Source organism: Pyrgilauda ruficollis, unplaced genomic scaffold, assembly GCF_017590135.1.
Source record: "Pyrgilauda ruficollis isolate IOZ18807 unplaced genomic scaffold, ASM1759013v1 scaffold40, whole genome shotgun sequence".
NCBI lineage: Eukaryota > Metazoa > Chordata > Aves > Passeriformes > Passeridae > Pyrgilauda > Pyrgilauda ruficollis.
Window position 1 is genome coordinate 10,310,670 of NW_024525490.1, and position 25,404 is coordinate 10,336,073.

The 25,404-nt window shown below is 37.0% G+C and overlaps 1 protein-coding gene across 1 annotated transcript in view; it reads left to right on the plus strand.

The window, feature by feature from the left end:
- The window catches only part of LOC121358848 (regulating synaptic membrane exocytosis protein 1-like), a 160,263-nt gene that overhangs the window by 95,852 nt on the left and 39,007 nt on the right, over positions 1–25,404 (plus strand). The window contains exon 26 of the mRNA XM_041477334.1: positions 7,202–7,368. Within this exon, the coding sequence (XP_041333268.1) occupies positions 7,202–7,368 (167 nt within the window). The remainder of the gene's footprint in view (positions 1–7,201; positions 7,369–25,404) is intronic.

Consider the following 25,404-nt stretch of genomic DNA (forward strand, 5'->3'; position numbering starts at 1 on the left):
GATTGGTTCAAGATCTTGTTGCAGTTAAATATGCGGACAACTTTAAAAAGAACTTAAATGAACAGTTCTCAAAAAGAAGAGAAACAAGAGAAACAAGGCTTTAAGTTCTGAATGGCCAAATTGTGGGATATCAGTGCTATTAAAAAACTCAACAGTAGAAATTTCCAATGAGATCTTCTCTCAGGAGAAGAAATTTGTTTAATTAAAACAACTCAATTGCTGCTGGGTTTGCTGCTATCTTCAAAAGAGGTCCTCAGGGTAAGAGGGTGAGATGCAGTGTCTCTGTGGTACTTCCCAACCACTTAACTTACCACTTAAGGTAAACTTACCACTTAACCACTTAAGGTAAAAAAATAGTCAAAACAGGGTTGATAAAATTTTCATTTGAGAGAGGCAATATGCAATCTGAAGACTTTTGCCAGGATGATCAGAGACCTTTGTTCAGAGTCAAAGGCCAGGTTTCTGAGTTAGACTATATGTTACAGATTGATTAAAATTTTTGTATTTATCATTCTGAAACATATTTTTTAATCCTAATTCTCTAATATTTATGATAAGCATCGTTTTGACCCTCCAATATATTTTTCTTATTTGATCAGTGTAGTTCCAATGTATGGTTAAATAGTTGTTAGAAAACATCAACCTGCAATGTTACAAATTTCTCTTATCCTTAGAATCTTGAGGTTTTAGGGTCTTCTTTTGGTTTTAAATGCATGTGGAAATCAAAAGAGAAATCATGATGGGTACTGAATCAAAAGAACACTGAAATTATTTTATTCAGAATTTTGCTTCATTTCACTATGGTGACAGTCATCACTTTAAAAATGCTACCAAAGCAAACCTTATGCTACTGTCTCTCTATCCTGAGAAAATGGTGAAAGAGTCAAGAAAATAACCAAGACAGATGAAGATTTGGACATTTGAAAATGTAGTATGTTATATCGGCTATTGTGGTAAAGCTGATGACTGAGACTTCTCAGAATTGAAGACTGTACCCAATTTCTGATGCCAAAATTTGTGAAAAATGTTTGAAAGCTGCAGAAACAAGACTAACTTTAAATAAAAAAATAGAAAAAAAATTAAGTGGTATAATAGGCATTCTGGAATAGTGAAAAGTAAATATTTTCTGACTATTCAAGAAATAGCAATTGCAAGTAGAGTTTTTCCCTCTTTAACCAAAATGTTTCTTTCTTTCCTAAATAGCAGTGTTTTCCCATTGCTCCAGAAAATAGATATATTTATTAGAGAAATTATACTGTTCTGAACATTGAGAAAATAGTTCATTCTGCATTTCAGAGCAATCAGCTCACATGGGTTTGATTCTTCCAATATTTTTGCAAAATTTGCAATAATTTTGCAAATTTGTATTTGCAAATATGCTTGTTTTATTACACACAAAATTTTCTAAACCATTCAAAAATTTTCCTTCAGTATGGGACTGGATCATATTTGCAATGGTTAATTATGCATATACAAAATAATTCCTGAAAGTTAAATAAATTTTCTCTTATATTGAAACAAGCCTTTTTTAAACAGAGATGTTGGAGGATTTTTGAAAAGCATTCAAAGAAGAGCTTTATACATGTCTGCCTTCTTTCTTATATATTGGTGAGGCTGTAGTGGCTAGTGTGCACATATTTGTGCTGTTTCAGTGCTTGAAAGAATCAAAACATTTGGTGGCATAATTCTGGAATTGCACAGAGGTGAATTACAGTGTAACTCAATTATGCTTTTAATTCAAAATACAGTAAGTGTTTTTATTCTATATGCCCCACATAGAACACAAACACGATGCTTGCAGCGGCTCTGGCTTAACATTTTTTTGGAAGTTCTGTTTATTCAAGAGAGTTACTGATTAGAGCACTGTAGCGTGTAGTTAAAAAGGACATCACTCTATATTTAGATGCAGTACTGGTTTAAGACTATATGTGATTGAAAAGCATGTAGCATAAAAGTGTAATCATGGCATTTGTTCAGTGGCAATGTGGATTTAACTCAATAGTTGCTGTCTTAGCTTATGTGTTAACAGTTAATGTCTAAAGCTGGGTAGGATACTTGGGCTGACAGGAGGCTGATTGTATTAAGTTTTACATCATGCTGGGTAAGGCATCTAGGGCTGTATACAGAAAATGCTTTTGGACATGGATGTGACATCTTCTTTTTGTCCCCTTCACCCACCTTGAAGAAAAAAATCTTTAATATGTGTTGTGTTAAGATGACAGTCACTCCAGTGCTGGCTGGATTTCATAGAATGTAGTGAATTCCATTCATTTGACCTGTGAGCTTCACTGGAGTTTCCTCCTAGTTTGACTTACTCAATTCTACTGTTCCCTGTTTGGGAGCTGAGCTGTGTTCATAGGAATTGGATACAATTGTAGGAAGGGTTTTTAGAATCACTGGTGCTTAGTGGCCTCTGGACCATGGCATCAGCTGCTCCTAAGACAGAAGCTGGTGGGAGTCAGTGGTGAGTCCTGAACACCCTAAGGTGCCAGCTGCTGGGCTGTGAATGCCAGCAGCATTCAGAGCAACCCCATGTGAGCAATCATAAAGCTGAAGGTGCTTTGTGCAGGATTCAGTGTTTTCTGACAAAATTCCTCATCAGACTGCCTCAAAAGATAGCTGCGATCTCAAGACTTGTGTAGTCCCTGGATGAATCTGTGCATCTGGTCTGTATTTCCCTTTCCTCATGTTAATGACCTCATTTTAAACCCATTTTATTTTCTCATTTCATTTCCTCATTTTAAGCACATAATGAGGTATATATTTGTCAAGGTTAGTCACCTGGGCTTTTTTTGCAGTCAAAGGACAGCATACTCATTTAATTTTCAAAGCTCTGAACTCTTGTATTCTTCATGGTTTTGGAAGTTAAATCTAGGAATATGAATACTTCCATACTAGAAATACTTTCTAATAGAAAAGATAATCCAATTATAATGAACTGTTAAATGACTTCTAAGATGTGCCTTATAATCAGTAAAATTGCTAACATTGTTAGTCATGAAGGAGCTGTAAAATAATCTGTGAAGTACATTCTTTCGGTTTGTGTCTATGCTCTTTCCATTGATTTTAACACATCTGCAGTTCATCATACCCCTTTTTTCTCCTTTTGCTGGTGGGCAAGAAGCAGCAGCTCCACAGGTGGTAAAGTGAATGGAAGAACTGCATTCCAGCTGTTTATAAATGTCTGTTTTTGTAATGCAGGCAAGGAAAGCACAGATATTTTTGGCATTTGAAACTAGCTGTTATTAATGTTTAAAAAAACAGACCTACTCTTTAGTAATTGCCATTGAAGTTGCTGCCAACTTCAGTGACTCTCCTAATGTGATGAATTGCACACCTTGGAAAAGAAATGTTACATAAGCTTTAAGATAGAGAGTTGAAAGAGAAGTGGTCACACTGAAAATATACTTCATTTTGAAACTTCAAAATGATGTAATGTTTAAATATAACATCTCAGGGAAATTTATTGCAAATATATGAGCGGTTTCAAAGAGCAGCAGTTTTTTTGCTTTGCAGCAGAACTTTATCATATTATTTTTGAGCTCAGTTGGAAACCTGCAAGCATTACTTCATTGCAGGTACCATATAAGAGGATATTAGCCCATGTTATTTTTCTTCTGAATTATACATTCAAGTGTATTGCAGCAGTAAAATATTCTCAGTTTAATGAGCACTGCTTTGTGGAATAGTGCTATTTATTTCTCTCTGTATTTGAAGGGAAAAAAGGGTAACTTCAAAATTGCCTTAATTTTGTTCATCTGTTAGCTGTGATGACTGATTGTCAGATTGTATCAGAGGTAGGTAGGAAATCAGTAGGACAAATTGTATGCCTCCTGTAAAAGTCTGTGAATTAATTAGGAGCAGCAGGTATAAGAAGAAAAAGCTAAATCCAGAAGCAGTGGTAGTAAAATGTAAACTCTGTAGCACTCAGCATTAATTTTCAGCATCACTACTTTTTGTGCTAATCTCTATTTCTGTGAAGGGAAAGGTTTTCAGTTTCTTGGGAATCACAGCCACAGCATACAGTATAAAGGGATAGGAAAAGCTCAGCCATTCCATGAAAATCTCATTGAGGAAGGGATGCTCCATGTTTTTTGCAGTAGCTGTGTGATTGCAATACAAGGCAAGTAGAAGACATGGATTCAGTTTTTTCTTTATGTCCCATCTCACTGTAAAATTCTCTGTTTACCAAAATATTAAAAACTGTCTTTTAAGCCAGTCTGATATCTACAAAACAATTCAATTTTTCAGACTGCTGGACTATAGGGAGCAAAACAGAGTGAGGGTATCTACCTAGCCCCCACTTACAGGATGATACCATAAAGGACTGAAGACCTCTGCTCCAGTAAATGGTTTCATATTGATACTGAACAGTCAGTTGATGAGGCTGAGTTTCTAAAAAAACACTGATACACAAACTGGTACTTCTAACTTCTCTCCCAGTATTCTAACCAGTAAGATGCACAACCATGCTTGATGCTTTCCCTCTCTCCCCTCTCCCCATCTTCCCCAGCCCACCTAGCTACCCCATGAAAGGTGGAACAAATTCAGTGCAAGTGAAACAGAGAGTCTTTTTCATGATATACCCAGTCCATCTGTTGAATCATAAGTTGAGTGCTAACAGCTAGATTCAGGTGTGGCTTGGAAAAAAGGCCAGCAGCCAAAACCTCCCTCAATAAGTAGAAGAAATGCTTCCAGCAGGACAGCTTCCAGAAGTCGCTGCATCTGGCCTTGGTGGTTCTCTGGTGGGGGAGTCTGCCTTTTCCAGCAGCCTGTCATGGTTGCTCAGGGACCACCTACGTCTTCTACCACTGCAGGTTCACTGTGCACACTCTCAAACAAAAAGCCACAAAGAGAATATGGACTATTGGTGAGGAATAGAAGTAATTGGACATTACAATGGTAGAGAGAAGAAGTCAGATTGTCTTCAGCTAATACAAAAAAAAGCATGGAGGTATTTCTGATACAGTCTGATACTATATCTAAGAAACCCCATGCATTTGAGAGAGGTTGCTTGGTTATATTTTAAACAAAGAATTTTTGAAACCTCAACTTCAAAGGAATAATTGTAGATATAATCTCAATATGTGGGATGGGTGAAATCCTTATTTCACTGAAATCAACAGAAATTTAATAGTTAATGAGATGATTTTGCAGATTGCAAATCTGTTTAGCTTAATGGAAAGCCAGATCATTCCATGTGTTCAGATGGTTTTCATATTTTTATATGTCTCATTTAGAGTAGCTTGAAGGATTCTTTAGGAATTCTTTAGGAATTTTGCAGAAAACATCAAGTCTGATTCAGGACTGGGGCAGTTTAACTTAAGCTGGAGAGAATTCACCATTCATAAATATAAACTCTGAATGTTTATATTTAGCCTAAGTAAAAAGTTTCCAAACTTGTATTCTTGCTTTGAATATTTTTTAGACTTTAGAAGGAAAACATGATATCTTATTATGAAAGAGGTCTGATAAGACTTAGTATACTTTGTGTTTCAGTTTTGAAGTTACCATTTTATCTTGCAGTCTGAAGGATAGCAATCAGCAAAATTGTTTAACAGACTCTACAAGCCATTAACAAAAGGTGATTTGAATAAACATATCAGCATAGTCTCACCCAGCTGGGCATTTATATTCAGTAAAGTCAGAAGTCACTTGTAAAGAGAACCTCCCGATAAATTCCCATTGTAGTTGAAAACATTTTTGAACATCATGGTACTTGAGTCCTTTCACAGCCTTGTCTCCTGCAGATGTTTTTACTCAGCCACTGCAAACCCTTCACTGGGTACTGCTTAGAGTTTCTGCTAAGCAGTGTTCTAATGCACACCTGAAAAACACAGTGAGACAGTAAATGTATATAACCTCCATTTGTCCTTTAGATGTCTATATTTACAATTGGTGCTTAGAATTGCTTTATTCCTTCCCATTCTCTACTCCTATTGACTTCCTCATTTTATCTTCAATGTTTTACCAAGAGGTTTCCGAGTGTGCACAAGCGTAGCTGCTGAAAGGCACTGGAGCAAGAGAAGATAAACCTGGCTTAAGGAAAGGAGACCTGATACATTCATCTGTACAAACTCAAGCTTGTGTTTGCCAGGTTTTTGAAATTAAGTTATGGCATCTGCTGAGTGATTCAGCCAGCAACCCAGTGCCTAGTTGGAGTTTGTATACTCACAGACAGCCACCGATTTGTGTATTATTCTCAAATAAACTTTTATGACTTGTAATTTTACAGAGCACAGATCTAAAAAATGAACTCCCTAGAGTGTCATGTCAAAAACTGCCTAGGGCTCCTATGTGTTAATAGTTTTCCCATAATATACCCTGGGAAGTATATCACAGGTTTAGTTGCTTTCCAGCCAAGACTACCTTCCTCTAATGACAGTGAGTTTTAGTTTTGTGAGCCTGAAAACTATTTGGTCCTCATATCTGTATGAGTGAAGATTTAGGTAAGTGTGACATTGCTAGGCTTGAAGCTTCCTTTTGTACCTGTCTGACTGATGGTGTCACAGTTGATTTGAAAAGTGAACTACCTTCTATATCTGTCCACATATTCCTCCTTCTAGCTCTTAGGCATGTGCAGATGTAAAAGCAACTAGATCAGGGAATTGCCTGGAAAAGAATACTGTATTTACTGAGTTAGCATTCTGCCTAACTAATCCTCTAGTATCACATAACAAAAGAGAAATTTTGACATAGAAAATGTAATTTATTTTTCTATAGCGCTTAGAAACTGATATCAGTCCCTAATACCTTCATGTAGCATTACATTTAATTCAGGCTCATATGCAGTTCTATGTACAGGTATTTCATAGCATATATTTTTAATATTTTAAAAATTAAAAAAATAGTCTATAGCCAAATAGATGGTATGCATGTACTTGAGATGTCTGTCTGCTGCATAAATATTTCATATAAATATTTCATTGTTGTAGTTCTAGTGCGCTGAAGAACCAACAGCCTATTTAATTTCCAGTGTGTTATTTTACTCCGAGTATCTTCTTTTGTCCATAAATAACATGTTTCATTTCTGCACTAGACATAAAGGCATTGTTTAATGTAGGCATATCTTTGAATCTCATACAATTTTGTTATATCTAAAAGCAGTTAAAGAGAATTGTCATACCTAGGTCATGTGTTGTCTCAATGAATGCTTTCTGTTTTGATGAGACTGCTCACCCTTTCTTTTCTTGATCTCTAGTATAATATACAAACAGATCAGTACAGAAGTTGTGATAACGTCTCTGCCAAATCATCAGATAGTGATGTCAGTGACGTGTCAGCCATTTCCCGAACCAGCAGTGCCTCTCGCCTCAGCAGCACAAGTTTTATGTCAGAGCAATCTGAGCGCCCTCGGGGCAGGATCAGGTGAGTTCTCCATGCAGCTTCCATTGCATCCCACTCCTGCTTTCACTGAGTGCCAGAACACAACCAGAAATTCTTGAAACTGGATAACCACAACATGAGAATTTGTGAAAAATGTTATGCACATATAAACTGTCTTCCATGACTGGCCTAAGATGACAATATTTTTGCAGTTGTGCATCCTAAACAGAAAGCAAACTTCCATGAGAAGATGATAGATTAATGTATATATCCCACTTGAACCTGAACACAGGCTGTCCTCTCATTGTTGGCTAAGAATGAGAGTAATCAGTATGTCAGTAAGGCATTACACCAGAAATATTACTAGATTTTTAGGTTAAGCAGCTTTTTCATAAAAGCTTGGTTTTTCTTCCTCAATATATTTTTCGCTATCTACATGCCTTTATTTTGCTGTTTTCATGTGCGTGACAAATTACTAGATTTGAAACTATTATTCATGTAGTAATTTTGATATTTCTTGTTCAAAAGTAGTTTAATTCATTTCCATTATCAATAATCAAATACATCTTTCATCCTTGATACTACTCTATTCTGGGCTTAGGGCTTTTTTGGATGCACACATTGGTTTTTGTTTTCATTTAACTTCATGACAAAACTCTCAGCAACTACAACGGCTCTAGGGTTAGCTTGATAGTCATTGATTACATTTGCCAGTTCCTGAACTGTCAAAAATTTGACTTTAGGTGTTGTAAAACACAAGAAGAATTATGAACTGTAAAAAACAAAATTATCCCTACCAGGAAATCTGCCTAATATAAGTCTGGAAGGCATCATTTGCCACTCAGAACACTTGTAGACAGACTCAGTGTCTGAGAAGATCAGCTGCAGGAGTTTGGTATGTTTATGCAAAAGGAGGGGATGTTAGGAAAACTCAGAAACTGGCCTCTGTGTTTGAGCTAGATACACCTCATTTTCTTTTCAAGGAATGTTCACAAGCATGTTTAAAGTCATATTTCAGATTGGTGGAGGTATAAGCTGACAGCTGCAGTAATCCATGATCCAGCAGAACACTGCAGTGGAACCATAAATACATTTAAAGTAATTTCAATTCATGTCTTTAAAAGCTGCATTTGGTCATGTCTTAGCTTTTCAGTATTTGACTCCTACAAGGGTTTTTTTTCATACCAAAATACCTTATTTCATAGACTCAGAATTGTGCTGGAGTTGTTTAGCCTGGAGAAAAGGAAACTCAGGGGCGACCTTATCACTCTCTTCGACTTCCTGAAGGGTGGCTGTGGTGAGCTGGGGGTCGGTCTCTTTCTCCGGGGAACAAAGATAGAAGAAGAGGACACAGTCTCAGGCTGCGCCAAGGGAGATACAGGCTAGATTTAAGGAGGAAGTTTTTCACAGAAAGAGTGGTCAAATACTGGAATCGTCTGCCCAGGGAGGTGGTGGAGTCACCATCCCTGGATGTGTTTAAAAAAAGACTGGATGTGGCACTTGGTGCCATGATCTAGTTGAGGTGTTAGAATGTGGGTTGGACTCGATGATCTTAAAGGTCTCTTCCAACCTAGAAATTCTGTGATTCTCTCACAGTGTGTTTGTCAGGTTCAACAAAAATGGGATTTTTTTTCCCATAGATATGTTTAACAGATTTTATCAGAAATTGTCCTTGAGTTCCAAATACCTGATCATAAATATCAGGACTGGGAGAGCCAGTAACCTTGTGTGAGCCTGGCAAGGGTGAAACCTGGACTCAAATCCTCAACCTCTTCCATTCTTAGGAGTAGCAGAGCACTTTGGGTGCAGGATTGGGTGACCTAGTACACAAAGCCAAGTGTCTGCAGTGGGAGTTCCAGTTCAGCTTCACTCTAGACCAGTAAAGTGAGATGTAATAGGAGTTCAGATGCCTTTCCTTCCTGATACTGTCCACAGGATCAATAATCAGAATCAATAATCAGAAATTAGACACTTTTTGGTTGCTTGCTTTGATCTTCTCTAAATTCAGGTAGTACTTCCATAGTGAACAAAATGTGTAGCAATAACATACAATGCAGTTCCTTTAGTAAAAATATGAGGAAGAAATTGAAAGATTGGGGAAAGTGTTGATTGTTTTAGGAACAATTTTTTTCATTTTAACATTCATGCTGTGTAAATCCAGCCTTAAAAGCTATGTATCTTCAGTGGAATTCACCTAAAAATGGGTTTTTATTAAATTATTTTTTAGCTTCCGTAAGCCTCCGTTATCTTGGATGGTTCCCCTCATCTTCAGACGGGTGTCAAAGGCAGGGGAATCATCCTTTTCTAGTATTAATTGTTGAAAAAACCCTAGATGACTTATTTAGATTGGTTGCCTTAATTTTTGACATTTAAGATTAAAAGGATTCTTTCTCTCAATTACTAAAGTTTCTTTGAGGTCAAGAAATTAGAAGTTTTAAGTTCAAGTTTGATTAGTAATTTGAAATTCAAATTTTTTTTTTTGCCTCCAAAGAACCCAATGTTAACATCTATCAAATAGGATGGGATAGGATAGGGTGGGATGGTTGAGCAGGGAGGGTAGCACTTTTTGTCTACCTGTTTTTGTCATTTTGAAATCACCTATCCAGAATCATCTTCATTTGGAAGTGTGTCAGGCCAGTGGCCATGGCAACTGTGAGCATAATGTTATGTTTAAGGACAAAGTTTGCTGAACTGCCTTTTCTATGCATTTACTTTTGCTCTCCAGATATGTTCTAGAGATGAAGTTATTAAGCATATAGAAACTCAAATGAAGTAGCTCAGTTCTAGCCATTTCAATAAATTAAGTCATTCAATAAGTATCCTCACCTTGAAGAGTAGTCTGGGGTTCAGATTAGTAACCTGAAGTGATTGATGCAATTCTAAATATAAGTATATAAAATAGCTTCTTGCTTTCTAATTTGTTTAGCATTTTCAGGTATGTGTTACAACAAATGACTTTGCATGGATAAGCTACTCTGTATATGAAAATATTCAAAGCATTTTTCTTGTTACCATTCTGGGAAATCTGGTTAGCTGCTGTGCTCTCTAGTTGGAAATGCAGAAAAATATACCAGGAATTTTTGGTGTGTGAACAAAAAGTTCTGGGACTTCTGGTTTTAATCAGAATCAGATTTGTGAATATGGAGTTGGTGTGTATTTAATGAATGAAGTCAGTCCTTCTTTATGGAGATTTGCTTTTATTGATCATCGTCTTTATGGATTTGTGATACAGTCACACAGTACTTTGTGCCTGCGTGTGTTGGAGATGTCACTGTGTACGGCTCTGAAACATTTCTCACATCCTAAATGAAGTGAAGGAAATGTTTTTAATGTGGTTTAATGCAAATGATTGAGAAGTAAGAACCCATGATAATTAATCAGCACCATATGGACTTGATCAGACAAAGAAGGACATTTACTGACTTAATAAAAAATCATGCCAGAGTCTGTCATTGCATCACTTTTCATTTGTAGCCTGTTTATGCAAAGATACCTGGACTTCTTGGTGCTGTTAAGTAGGGAGCTGTCCTGCATGGTAAAGGTGAGGTGGAGGCTTCTGTTTTGGAGGAATAACAAGCTACCATAAGGTGTTTAACTTAAATCTGATTTAATAAAATCTGCTAAATTTATGAAAGACTAAATAACTTTTTTTTAAGGTGAATGTGCCTCACTGTATCTGGATTTCAAACAAATTGCCCCTGCATTAGGAATATTACTGTTATCTGTAATTTTAAATTTGAAAGCCACATCTTATTAAGAATTATGTTTTTTTATCTTGATCAATGTGTGATATAATATCATTATGTCTGTGCCAAATTTTAATCTGTTTTTGCATGCTTTTTTATATTGAATTCTTAAGTATAATTAAAATATTTTATATGAGCTTATCAAGGAAAGAGGATAATGTAATGTGTTGTAATAGTGGATTTAAACCAGTTCTAATTGATTTCACATGTTATGCCATGCCACTGAACAGCTTGTATCACAAACTCGTATATGGTTTTTGGGATTTGTGTTCTCTGTATGTCACTGAAGTTTGTACTGTCAGACTCTACCTGACAAACATTTTCTTCCCTGATTTCCAGAACAGAATATACAACTTCTGTGTAGCTGTTGTTCTTTCAGTACACTGACACTTAACTCCAGTACACCTGAGCTTTAAAACAGGAATGAAGGAGTAGAGAAATGATGATTGTGATGAAGTGAGGAAGTGGTTGATGGGTTGATAGGCAATGGGTGCAGAGATGGAGACAGCCAGGACCTCATAAACAACAAAACAGGGCAGGGAGGAGCCACCCAGAGTTATGCACATTGAATAAGGATGTGATTGAGAGAAGAGCATTTAGGGAAAGCTCTCATGCTTTTTCTGGGAAATCAGCACAAGTGTGTGGCTCTCTGGATGGCCTGTGCTCTAAAGCATGGGGAACAAGCAAGAGGAATTAGAGGTTTGTTGTGCAGCTGCAGGGCTATGGTCTCATCATGATTACAGAGAAGTGGTGGGATAGCTGATATTACTGGAGTGCTGCAATCCATGGAAGCACAGGGCAGGATAGCAAGCCATTTCTGTAAGAGAGGAGAATATGAAAGGAGCTCTGCCTAGAGATGGGTGATGAACCAGCTGAGAGTTTATAGGTCAGGATTAGAGGCCCAACCAATGCCATGATATTGTGGGTGTCTGCTATGGACTTCTTGATCAGGAAGAATTAGATGAAGCCTTCTTCCAGTTGTAGGTTCTGGTTTTCATGGAGAACGTAAATCATCCTGGTTTCTGCTGGTTGAGCAATGCAGTAGGGCACAAGTAATCCAGGAGGTTTCTGTAGTACACTGATGACCAAAGGGAAAGTCTGGAGCAAGGACTCAGCAGAGAATGATCAGATCAAGGAACATTTAAATAAACTGGACATGTAAAACTTATTGACATGTGATGAGGTATACCCATGAATACTAAATGAGCTGGTTTTGACTGATGGCATTGCAAAGCCAGTCATAATCTTTGTAACGTGGCACCCAGGGGATGTTCTTGAAGACTGGAAGAAAAATCATCACTACTATCTTCAAAAAGGGAAAGGGATCTTGGAAACTTTAGGCCTGTCAGCCTTAGCTCCTTCTCTGGGTATGTGATGGAACAAATAATTCTGGAAACTATTTCCAAACATAAGTGTAGAACAAGGGTGTGATTGTGGATAGTCAGCATGAAATTACAAAGGGCAAATCGAGCCTGACCAGCCTGATGGCCTTGTTTCATTAGTTGGCTAGCTTGATGGGTGAGAGAAGAATATCAGATGTTCTCTATCTTGTCTCTGCTAAGTTCAACACACTTTTCTAAAATACTCTCATAGCCAAACTAGGGAAGTACAGCCTAGGTAAGCAAGCAGTGGGGCAGATTGGAAACTGTGAATGCCAGGCTCAGGGCATTGTGACCTGTGACACAAGGTCCACCTGGAGGCAAATAGTTTGTGGTGTATGCTTGGGGTCAGTATTAAGGCAGTGCTGTTTAACATCTTCATTAGTGTTTGGAATGATGGGGCAGAATGCATCCTCAGCAGGTTTCCGGACAACAGAAAACTGATAGGAATAGTTGATATAGTAGGGTGATGTGACACTATTCAGAGGGACCCCAATGATGGAGAAAATGGGCCATAAGGAACCTCATTAGGTTCAACAAAGGAAATAAAAAAATCCTGTGCCTGGGGAGCAGTAACCCCACGTGCCATTGCACACTGGGCACACACAGCTAGAGCACAGCTTTGCAGCTGGAAAGCAGCTTTTCAGGAAAAACCCTTCTGGAGGCTGAGATGAACCTGAGCCAACAGTGCCTCCTTGCATTAAAGAAGACCAATACCATCCTGGGCTGAAGAGTGTTGCCAGCAGGCTGAGGAACCTGATCCTTCCCACTCATTAGAGCTGAGTAGCTCTAGTGAGACACCTCTGCAGTTCTAAGTCCCGTGCTGGCTCCCTGGTACAAGGGATATGGAGCATGTCCAGCAAGGGGCCATCAGGATGGTGAAGGGGTTGGAGTGTCTGTTATACAAAGAGAGGCCAAGAGAGCTGAGTGTCCACCCTGGAGTAGAGAAGTCTCAAGGGAGGTCTTGTCAACATGCATAAATGCTTGCAGAGTGGGACTGGAGATAAAAGGCCAGACTCTTCTCAGTCAGAGGATGAGCACAAACTGAAAAAGGCAAATCACACTAAAACACAAGAAAAACCTTTCTTCTGCAAAAATTTATTAAACATTGGAACAGGTGGTACAGAGATTTTGCACGGTCCCAGTATCTGGGGATATCCAAACCCCAAGCAGATATGACCCTGAGCAACCTGCTCTTACCACAGCTGCGGTATGCAGGAGAGTCAGACCTTGCAATCTCCAAAAGGGTTCTCCACCCTCACCTGTTCTGTGACTCTCTTTCAGATTTTCATTTCATGCTGCTTATTATGCTGTTCTCTTGTGCAAAATGCTCAGTGTCTTTAGTTTGGAGCCAGGTGAAGTGACTGGAGGTTTGCCATCTCGCTGAGGACAAACAGCAGCATTGAGCTACAGATCTCTCAGGATGATTTAGCCAGAGATCACTCTCTGGATTGGAGATAGATTTTCTCCCATTGGTTTTCCATCCCCCCATGTAGTACATCTAGTTTGATACAATTTATAGTGATGAGGGGCTAGAGAGAAGGGTCTTCTGACCTCTTCTCAGGATTGCCAATAATGCTGCTTGTTACATCATAAATGTATGTGATGTGACTTGTGCAATATAGTTGTTCACTCCTTCTCCCACCCTCTCTGTAGACCAGGTCTGCAGCCACCCTTCTCAGCACACTGACTCACTAAAATGCAGCGTTACTGCACCACAGAACTGGCTGAACAAAGTTATACTTCATGTCATAACAGTGAAGGAAAACAACACACCAAGGTTTTTCATGCATTTGATCAGACTGAGGTCTGTGTTGAAATAAAGAAACCCATTAATTTCATTTTAATTACAAAAGTAATTAAAATCTTTATATTGAATTTGTGCTACAGTGACTAAGGGTATAGTCAAGACACTTTACTCATGAAAAAAATGAAATGTAAAATAGTTTAGTTATTGATATAAATATTTCAAGCAGAACTAGTGGAGGCAACAACAGAACACTAAAACTTATTCATCAATAAAAGTAAATCTCCTGGAAAATAGGAACAAATTCACAAGTAATTTCAGACTGGCTTTGTGGAGGATATTCACTATGCCACACTCATTATCTAAACCCGGGAGAAGATCCTGAAAATGTGTGGAGTATAACAAATATTTTGTACCCTGCCTAAGTTTGATCCCATGTTTCTTAACGAACCAGTGTAAGTTCACATTATATAAAGGAAGGATTGAGCCATATAAATTTGCAGTGGAATGTGCAGTTCTGGAGCCCAGCATAAGAGGGATCTGTTTGTGTATACTAGGTAAAATTCCTATGGTTTATAGCTCGCATTACTGGTATTCTGTATACAAATAAATACTATTTTAATTATTGAAGGTGTTATCAACCCAGATCCTTGTCTGGCAAAGGAGACATCATATACTTGAAGTCAAGGTGGTTCCTCATTCTTGGATCCTGAGAGCCTTCAGGGTGTCACAGGAGAAGGCACAGTAGATCACCTTGTGTGCTGTATGTGCTGTGGCACTGCCAAGCAGGCTTAAAGAAACCCAATCCCCTGCGTGCCTCCTGCATGCCTAGCTGTGTGCATCAGGTAACCATGACCACAGTGCTCTGGCAGCTGGCTCTCTTGCTTAGAAGTAGGTGTTAGCAATATATGAAGAGCTAGATCCTACAAATCTCCACAGCTGCACAGGCAGTGGTGTCCAATATCAATCTGTATCATGTTGAAAGCTGGCCCTCAATGGCATTTTCAAAGGGATGTTTCCTGGGTTTCTGCTTAACTTCTGCCATGTGCAGCATTTCAAAGCATCACTGTGGAAGGTCTGTTCCATATTTCTCAGGCCTAAAGCACCACAGAGTCAAATTACATACCTGCAGCAGCAGCAGAATTTATGAATTCTGCTGCATATAGATTCACTCATGAATCAGATCAACCTTTTCAGCTGTCACATTTCTAAAGAATCTTGATCCAAGTTCTCATCTGCCATTAATCTTCCATATTATACCTGCTTCAAAGCCTGAATAGCTAAGGTCTTGCAAATTTATAGACGGCTGCACTTGCAATTTATCTGCTGGGCTATGGGTCACCAGAATCAATGCTTCAATATGATTTGGTTTTAATCAGCTGTCAAAGCTCCAGTGCAATGGTGCTCGTTGAGAAGTTACTAGTTTCTTTTCTTAATGTGAACTGGTATGGTTTTGGGGACATAATGCTGTTGTTCTCTATTCTGAAGTTTCCAATTTTAGTGGTCAAAATACTAAGTTCCCAATTTATTTTTAAAACTATGTCTCTGCAAATTTAACTTGACTTAAGAGTATTTATTGACCTGGGTATTTCTTTCTTGTGACAAATTGTAGATCCTGCAATTTTAATGTGCAAGATTTTTTAAGATGATTAGGCTATATTTCTCATAAGTGTGAAATCCTACCTCTTCTATGTAAATTGGAATTCCTCCTTTCTAAGAAAGAGAGATACTAGAACCAGTCTACACTAATTAAAGTAATTTGTATATTTACAATACAATATTTCTTTTGTTTTAAAATGTACAAATAACAGTCTTTTTTTCTGGATTTTTGGAAATGTATAAGCCAAAAAACAATGTGAATTCACAGGAAAGTGATAGCCCATTAAGCTCTTTAACAAGTCTACACTCAAGACAGTGATACATTTTTTCAATAATTAATACACTTTTAATGGTTATTAATAACATGCTGTGGAACACATTGGCATAAGGGTACCATTTTAAATCTGGGTTTAAAAAGAAGACTAGTTCATATCTTTATTTAAAAACAAGGACGGGAGACTTCTGTGTGTGCTTAACAAATTGATGCCTTAATTCAATTTCCTCCTGGAGGAGTAAATGATCTTTGCCAACACAGAGAGGCATTTCAAACAAAACTTTATACTCCTTGTCTAGTTTTTATGTACACCAAAAGCTTGAGCTGATGGAAAACTTGTCAGTCTTTATGTAACAGTGTTGAGTAGCAATAGTATGACTGCTCTTTTGCTTAAAATACAACAATTAAAATAAAGAAACATGGATATAAGAGCAAACAGTGCAGGCCTTGAAATATAATGCAGTTTTATTACAGTGCAAAATGTAATTTGTAGTTACTGCAAATTCCCTAGCAGGTTTAGCAAGGACTGAGAGCTTCAGAGATGTGGACAATTGTGTTCAGCTGTCATCAAAACTGGTAAATGAGGAGGGTTTTTTTAAAACTTCAGAATGGTAATAATGTTCATTTTTGAAAGAAAAAAAAAAAAAGGGTATTTTCATTGCAAAAAGCCTGATCAAGATTTTGAGGTGAAGCCATAGGGATAGTCTTGTATGAACTTGTTTAGAGAATGAGGCAGGAATTGTAGAAAGATAAAGAATGGTCTTCTCACTTGCCTAGTTTATTACTGCTCTGGGAAGTCATTCTTTGCCCCATAGTTTTTATGTGATTAGTGACAAGTCATTTCAGACATGTCTTTGTTGGTGCTCATATGCTGCCTCTTGCATGGGGCTTTATTGTGTCTTGATGCTGTGGATTCAGCATTCCCGTCATGAGGGAAGTTTGGAGCAAAACTCACACATATGATTCTTCAGGGTTTTGGTTTGTTTAACCCAATGACAGAGTAAGAGGTTGCATGGTTGCTGAGTTCAGCATGCAAAATAGGACGGTGGCACATGAAAAAGCTTTCTCTGCAAAAGCAGAGAGCATAGTGAGCGTTTTGTGGCTACAAATAATAAACTGGCCATCCTTTGAGGGGGTCATAATATACTAAATAGTTGTGATAGGACATAGAAGAGACTTCTTTTGTTCAGTTTCCACAGGCATTTTTAGGAACTGTTTTTGGAAAGAGTGATAAAAATAATTTATTCCTCAGTTTTCTTATTCTCTTTCTACTTCAGTATCACCATGAACTCTTTCCTCCCAGGAATTATTGTCCTTTATACTCCCTGTACTTCAGTTAGGTGACTTTGTCTTGAGTCATGCGTGATGGCCAACAATTGCAGCCTCCCTGCATCCTGGACAGTCCAGCTAATTTCTCCCAAATGCAGAGCAGACAAGAGGTGCAATTCCTGGGAGGTGCTGATTTTCTGCCTCTGACCTGAAGGCAAAATAGTAATATTCAGGAAATGTATGCTCTATTTAGCAATAGGGCCTATGAGTGAGTGCAATGTCACTTCGTAACAGGAAAGTTTCCTGCTATCTAAACAGCTGATCTCTTTGAAATCTTATAACATGAGAGGTGTCACTTAAAGAGGTTGTTTTACCAAATTGACAGGTACTCTAAGGAACTGGCAGGTACTCTATTTGTGCCAAACAGAAGGATCACCTCACTGGAATCTTTCAGTCAGGCATTGGCCACTTCTCAAAGTGAAGTGAATTGGTAATTTTGGTTTTGTTGTTGGTTTTGGGGTGTTTTTTTTGGTTTTGGTTTTGGGTTTTTTTTCTTGTAATTTCCTTCAAAAGGGTTAGGCAATTTGCCATGGTATGTCAGCTGGAACTTAGAAAAGATTAAAGAAGAAATTCGACCATGGCAGAAACCAGGTATGAAAAATTTCTACCTAATTTTTTCACATTTGACAAACAGAAGAGATAGAGGTAACAGGCAAGGCAATTATTGTCTAAAATCCCCACAGTGCAAGCATCCACTGCAACACTTGAAGTCAATTGCCAATCCTACTTTGTTTCTGATTATCCAAGCCACTGCAGCTAAAAACCAAACTCCAAAAAACTTTCATTAACTGTGCACTTCCCAGTTTCATTAGGGAGAAACACCTTGAGCATGTAATGTGATCAGTTAATATTGTTGCTCAGGTGATCTGTCTCGGGGCAAGGACAGGCACTCTGATGTAACCTGAGTCACAACGTTTGCTTTTTTTCAGGGGGAAATAGAGGGCAGTAGCCTCCAAATTATTACCATGAAGGCAATATAAATGAAAACATTTTAGATAAGCTGCTTAAAAAATAGAATGTATCCTCTTTTCCCCCAAAGAGTCTATTACAGATGGAAACTTCTGGTTCTGAGGTCATTTATATACAACACCAAGGTGAAACCAGAGTAATTAATGTTCTAATTATTCATTATCTAAAGATAATGATTTTTGAAAATCCATCATTATAAACTGCTTTATATATCTGTCAGAGAGGGAGGGAGATGGAGTCTTTAATCCCGTCAGAACATCTGTACATGAAAAATGTACTACAGAGCATTGCTTCTGCATTTTTAATTATCTAATTATGTTTCCTCTTTCAAAGAAACTGTCACATCCCCAGCAGTCATTCTTAATGCTTTCAAAAAGACTGAAAAATTATTTTAATTGATTTTTCATTTAATTACTGCAGTTGATAAAGATGAAGTGTAATCCATAAACTTTTAGTTTAAGTACATTATGCTAATATTTTAAACAGGCAGTACTTGTTATTTTTAGATTAAAGAAATGTAGCAAAATAGTTTTAGCCATGGCTCAGACCTCAGAGTACTTCTCACTTGCTTTATCTTCATCTCAGTTTACTATATTTTTAAAATTTTGTCTGCTTTTTTTTTGTTAGTCCTGACCTTGCACTTTCAGCTTTTCAGATTCTCCTCCTGCATTTCCTTTCTTTTGCTATTGCCTGTTGCTGTTATCTACTTTTGAAAAGAAGCCGTGAGCAATCTATTTCTTATCAATGATGTAGCATTTTTTGCATGAAGAGCAGCTACACCACAGGTACTTCAGTACCTCGTGTTTTAGAGGGGGAAAAAAAACAACAGGGAAAATAACATTATTCCTGAATGTCATGCAGAGAAAGAAAAACTGGTGAATTCAACTTTCTTGATACTGAAAAAAGCTTCGTTCAGTGCTGACCTACACATCTTTGTGTTTGGCATGCACGCACACACCCCCCCAATATCTATTTTCTTGATACAGATTTACATCCTTTCTATGTTTGGTAGAGTTCAACTGAATATATGCATGGCTACATGCAGTCAAGTTTGGGCCATTTGAGCTGTTTGTCCTTTGATTCACATGAGCCTTTCCACATCAGCTTTAAGAGCAATGGTTAACCCTGAGCAGTGCCCCTGGAGTGGCTGCTTTTGTGTTGGTTTCATTTTATGATTCGTGCCATTAGTTGGCTTCAGGCTGATGGTGCCTTGGGTATGTGCAGGCAGACACACGGGCTCCCACAGACAGAGACAATTGCTCTGCTTGTTTCAGAGAGTATAAATTAAGTTGAAATGTTCATGGCAAATAATAAAAAATCTTCTTATCTTTTGCATGGTAAACAGTTAAGATCTGCTTATCTTTCGCAATGCTCAGGCTTACTTTCTGAATTGTTATTTTGTTTCATAGAGAAATGCTAGTTTTCCAAGTTTAAGCAGTAGAAATATGTCAGAGCTGTGAAGTTGATGCAGTTCAGCAGTCAGTATGCTCCTGAGAAAAGCATTGTCACAGCCCAGATTCTGGCATACAGTATTCCAATATGGAAATTTCCTGATCTTCCAAAGTAGGATTTTAACTAGTTAAGCTCCCAGAGGAGGCTGCTGCAATGGAATCTTCTCCAGCCCTTTGCTCAGTGAGATTTGCACACTGAACACAGTGGGGCTGGGGATGTGTCATCCCACAGGGACTGAGAGGCACTTCCATGCAATATAGGAATATTGTCCATAACACATAGAACTTACAAATTACTGATCTTAATACACCAATAGGACTTTAATATGGTGACTTGGCAGCAGAAGCAAGGGGTTTTTTGTGATTTTAGTAGCTATTTCATAGGACATATTTCACCTTAGGACAATCTAATATATGATCAATGTGCATGTAAAATCAATATGTAGTTCCAGTAGGTACAGACTGTACGAAATTATTATTTGATTGAACTAACTCTTATAGTCTAAAATATTATTTTGACTAATTAGAGAGAATTATAATATAGGATATATATTTGTCCTTTGGTTCATAAAGCACCATGCTTCAATTAATTTATTAAATGCTAATGAATATTTATAAATATTTATTTTAAAATTTACAGTAATTTATCTTGCAGCAAATGCAATATATCATACATAATATAAAGTATAAATATTTTCTTAGAATGCCAGATAAATTAATAGATAATTAATTAATTGTTTGTATTTATTGATTATATATCATATAATATTAATAACAAGATGCTCATTTTTAGAAATGTAATGTTTCTCATTATAAAAATATCTTCCCTTTGGTCCAGAGCTATTATGTGTTTAGGAGATTATTAGTATTCATGAGCTACCTCATTGCAAAAGGGTGCCACAGGGGCTGTGAGTGAGAACGTGGTGCTGCAGTCGGCAGGAGAGAGGGGAGGCTCAGTGGCTTGTGCTGGTGGGGGCCAGGGATTCTGCTGGAAGATTCAAGTTGCTGCAACTGCCTGAAAAGATCTTACAGCATCATCTGCACAGCAAGGAATACAGAGCATCACTTATTTACTCATGGCTTGCATTCTTGGGAAAATGGGTGGAGTAAAAATGAGGGCCCATGAAAATAAACACCTAAAATATTCTTTTATATATCATCAGTAATTCTCAGAGAATGAAGGAAATGCTGTTATTTTAGCAATGACTAATAATTTCAGATTTTCTCTGTGAAAGGATATACTTCCAGATATTACATTGGTGAGTTTATGGACAAGTATTTTTTTAGCTTTCTTACCACTGTCTTACTATCTTTCTTTTTCAGGTGGAATGTGCAGGTTTTTTATGTAATTACTGAGAGATACTGAGTGTATGTCTATACACCAATTTTCTCAAATGAAATGATTTGTCCAGTATGCCTTTATGGATCTTTAATATGTATAGAGTAGTTCTTTGTACATAGAAATGTATATATAATGATTTAATAGAGGTGCTTGGCTTGATGTCCGTTCTAAATAGTTGAGTGTGCTGTACTTTAATATAAGCAAGTATAATCCACAATGCTCTTATAGCATGCTCATAAAATTTGTTTCAGGGTTAATTTTATGCTATCTTGTAACTCAAACTACTCTTTGATTAAGTTTTTTGTTTTAAAAGTTCATTCTTCATTCCCACAGATACAACTTTCAGTTAGGGGCAGCTTGCAAAACTGAATGTGTTGCTTTCTTTCAGAACTCGGATGGCTGACATGAATACACAGTCTTGATGTCTTGTGTAGTTCAGCTACAACTTTAGATGGGATTTGTCTCAACTGCATAAGTTTTGGCAGAAAATATGAGCATTTTTCTCTTGGTAGAGGGAGCAGTGTCTTCCCTGCTGATGCAGGAACCTGGGGGTAGTGTCTGACCCCAGTGCTGGGGAGGATCCTCTGCTCTTGCTGGGGTTAGAGGGAAGTTTTTTTTTAGAAGTTAACTTAAATTAAAAAAAAATAAGTTAGAAATCCAATTACACTTTTTCTGTGCTGAATATCTGTGAAGTAATACACAGGTCCATATAGATTGTCATTCTTAATATGCACGTCACTTATTTTGTTATGACTGTAATTAGAAATTCTCAGAAATAACATAAGACTTTTGCTGAACCATTCATCAGAAGAATTGCTAAAGATCATAAAATAATTGTAAATTAAAATTTAGTGAATTAATTAATTTATGACTTATGCTGATAAATATTCATTATACTTCTGCAGAAAACAATATTTATTTATTTTGTTAGGATAATTAGGTTTAAATATAATTTAATAATTTATCAATTTTAGCCATAAGCCTGCAAAAGCTTGCATCTGCATTTAAACTAATGTTTTAACAATCCCAGCAAGTCTGGAAAGCAAAATAAAAATTTAGGTATGTTATTATTAAAACAGCTAAGTGCAAAGGGTTATATTAATGCAGGTCCTTTTCTTGTTTGTGCTTCATAAATTAAGCTCTAACAGTAGTGAATAAAGGAAGGATCTTTTTATTCATGTGATAATCAGTAATGTAATGGTAAAACATTGTATTCTAAGGGTAATCAATTAGATGGTATAAGAATGCTGAATTTTAAATGCCCATTCTTTTGAGCCTGTTTCAGTTAATGAAAAATAACAAACTAGCACAGGGATTAGATGAACACAAAGAAAACTTAATCTGTTTGCTTTGTTATGACAAGAGGAAGCTGAAGGATCCTTGGTACTATCCCATTATGCCCATGTCTAGTAAATTTATAGCCATTTTGTACTAGTACACTAGAACATATTTCCTAGGAGAGTAGGACTTCATATTTGCAAGGTAAAAACAAGTACAAGATTAATTTAAATTCTAAATTTCTCTCAGTTTTTTAAATTAAGATAAATCTTCTAGTTCCCTCTCCCTGCAAAGAATCAAAAATGAAATTTATATGAGTCTTTGGAAAAAAAGCATGTTTTTCTATTATTCAGAAGCTTTCTGTGTTCCCTGAATTAGTGAATTCATATGTCAAAAATATTTTTTCCAAAAGTTACCATGCTATCTTTTCTTATTTCTCAGCTGATGATCTCAGCTGATCACTGCCTCCTAAATACATATTAAATAAAGTGAGATTAGAGTATTTCAGGTAAATTGTAAAAAAAAAAAAAAAAAAAAAAAAAGTGAAGGCTGGCATAAAAACATCATTATTTTAGTATTTATTGTATTCATAAACACCTGAAATTGAGTAGAGCAAATTCAATAATACGGTAAATAATTCTTTATTTGCATGGCAGATTTTATAGTCCATTGAACTTTAGTGCTAGAAATTATAGCTTTATAGATTAGTATGTCAGCAAAACACATGTTAATGTAGCAAGAGATGCTCTCAAAAGAAGTATTTTCAGTTTCTTTCCTCTCTCTTACTGACATATTGATGCATAAATTCAAGAATTGACAGAATTGACAACCCCAAGGCTCAAAAATGGGAACAAAACGACTACAGAAGGGGAGGGGCTTTGTGGAGCGGACATTGTTGGCAACCTAGAAGCAGTCACTGAAATACAATTCCCAGTGCTGTTGGAAAGAAATTATCCACGTGGAAAGGAGTTGTCCGTGTCCAATCAAAGTAGGAAGCAAGATCTCTCAAAGTGAGGCCCATGTGATTCTGCCCTCTCCTAGAACCTTGAAACAGTGAAGTGTCTCTTGCTCCAGAGAAGAAACCATTTAGCCGTGTTGCCTTCTCTCACCCTAGAGGACTTTTCATTGAGACTTGTGTACATATGTGTGGAAGATGGCATTTTTTGAAGGGTTTTTTTTTCCCCATCTAAAATTCTTCCTAGAATGATTGAACATGTTTGTGTTTGCGCTCACATTTATGTGAGAGAGTGTGTGGTGGGGAGAATGGTGATAAAACAAAGGAATTCTATATAGAAACTTTAAAATACATATGTCTTATATTTTTGCCTTTCAAACCCAAAAGCCAGTCAATCAAGTTTCTCTGGGACAGGAGGGAACACAACAGAACCTGTTTTAAGCTCAGTGTACCTCAGATTGGCCACTAAAATGTGTTCTTGAATACTTTGGTGCATCAAGCAGCTTTTTCTGTTTGATGGTGTAGGTGTTTTTTTTTTGGTTTTTTTTTTTTTTTTTTTTTTTTTTTTTCTTGATGGTATAGGTGTGGGTTGTTTTTTTTTTTTTTTGGTTTTTTTTTTTTTTTTTTTTTTTTTTTGTTTTTTGTGAGTAATACTGGCAACAATAGCAGATTCTAAGTGCTGAAGATGGTTAAAAGCCTATGAAGAGGTTGATAGTGATTTTTCTATTAAGTGTTGTCTAGTCAAAGACTTAACTTTTCCGACTTAATTTTCAAAGAATACTGTGTATTTTTATGTGCTCTTACCTATGGTCATACTTTAGTAACTCTTGGAAACTGCCAGTAAAACAGGGCAACACTGTTTTAATTGTAGTTTAGGGATACAATTTTTTATACTTTCCTGGCTCTGTCTTGGGACAGGACCGATTCAAACTCCACCAGGGCCCAGATCCATAGAAGTTACAGGATATCATATTTTCTCTCATTGACCCTTCATTTTTTCCTGGCCTGATTTCCTGTCTGTCTGAAACTTGCCATGACAAAAAAGCCTCTAACTCCACTCTTTCTAATTTTGACTGGGGGAGAGGTAGTGAGGGGTGGATGGGAATGGGGCCAGAAGCGGGTCATTGCATCTGCTGGGGACGGAACTTGCTGGGAGAGACCACAGGACTATTGGTTAACAAATGAATTTGACTTCAAAATACTGAAAAACTGAAAAAAAATATTTCCTAAAATATCATGTTACCAGTAGGTCTATTAATCAGCAATACAAGGTCAAGGAATTTCCTACATGCTTGGCTGATTTAACAACTGCATCTGAAGTGAGTCCAGCTGCAACTTAAATTTCTGCATGTCTACAGAGTGGCAACTAACTTTATATTGCCTTTAGAACTAGGGCATTGCTTGGTCACAGCAGACTTAGGACGGGGTATTAGTATGTCCTGTGTGTATTTGAGACTGTTCTCTAAACCGTGTTTGTGAACACTTTATCCTGCCTCTATACAGTGGAGCAGAAAAAGGATTTGTATAGAAACATTCAAATGCAATGCAAGAGCTAAAGGAACTCAAACAGAACTGCCAGAGTGATTCATTTTTCTGTCAATCAATGAAAATTCTAGTGGGTTATTAGGGATTTTGCCTCAAAATTATTTTGCCTTCATACTGTGATTATTGCACTTACCTTTAATTAAGTGAGAGACTGAAGACCTAAAATATACTACATATTACATAATCTCTGTGAAAAGTATGAAAATTTAGATGATATCTTTATTTCTGTTAGGTCTTAAGGCTTTGGTGAACAGCACTGATAAGATGCATGTGTTAAACTACTGCCCCACATTAATTTTCTTTGCTTGTAAAATTGCTGTTTTATTTGTTTCTGTATTGTGGGGATATAGAGAGGAAAGCTTCTCATAACTTTTAAGTGTCTCTCTGTTGCTCTGAAAAACATGGGGAAGTGTTCATTTTATTTGTTCCCCTCAAAGTGGAGGACAAACAATAGTATTGGAAAT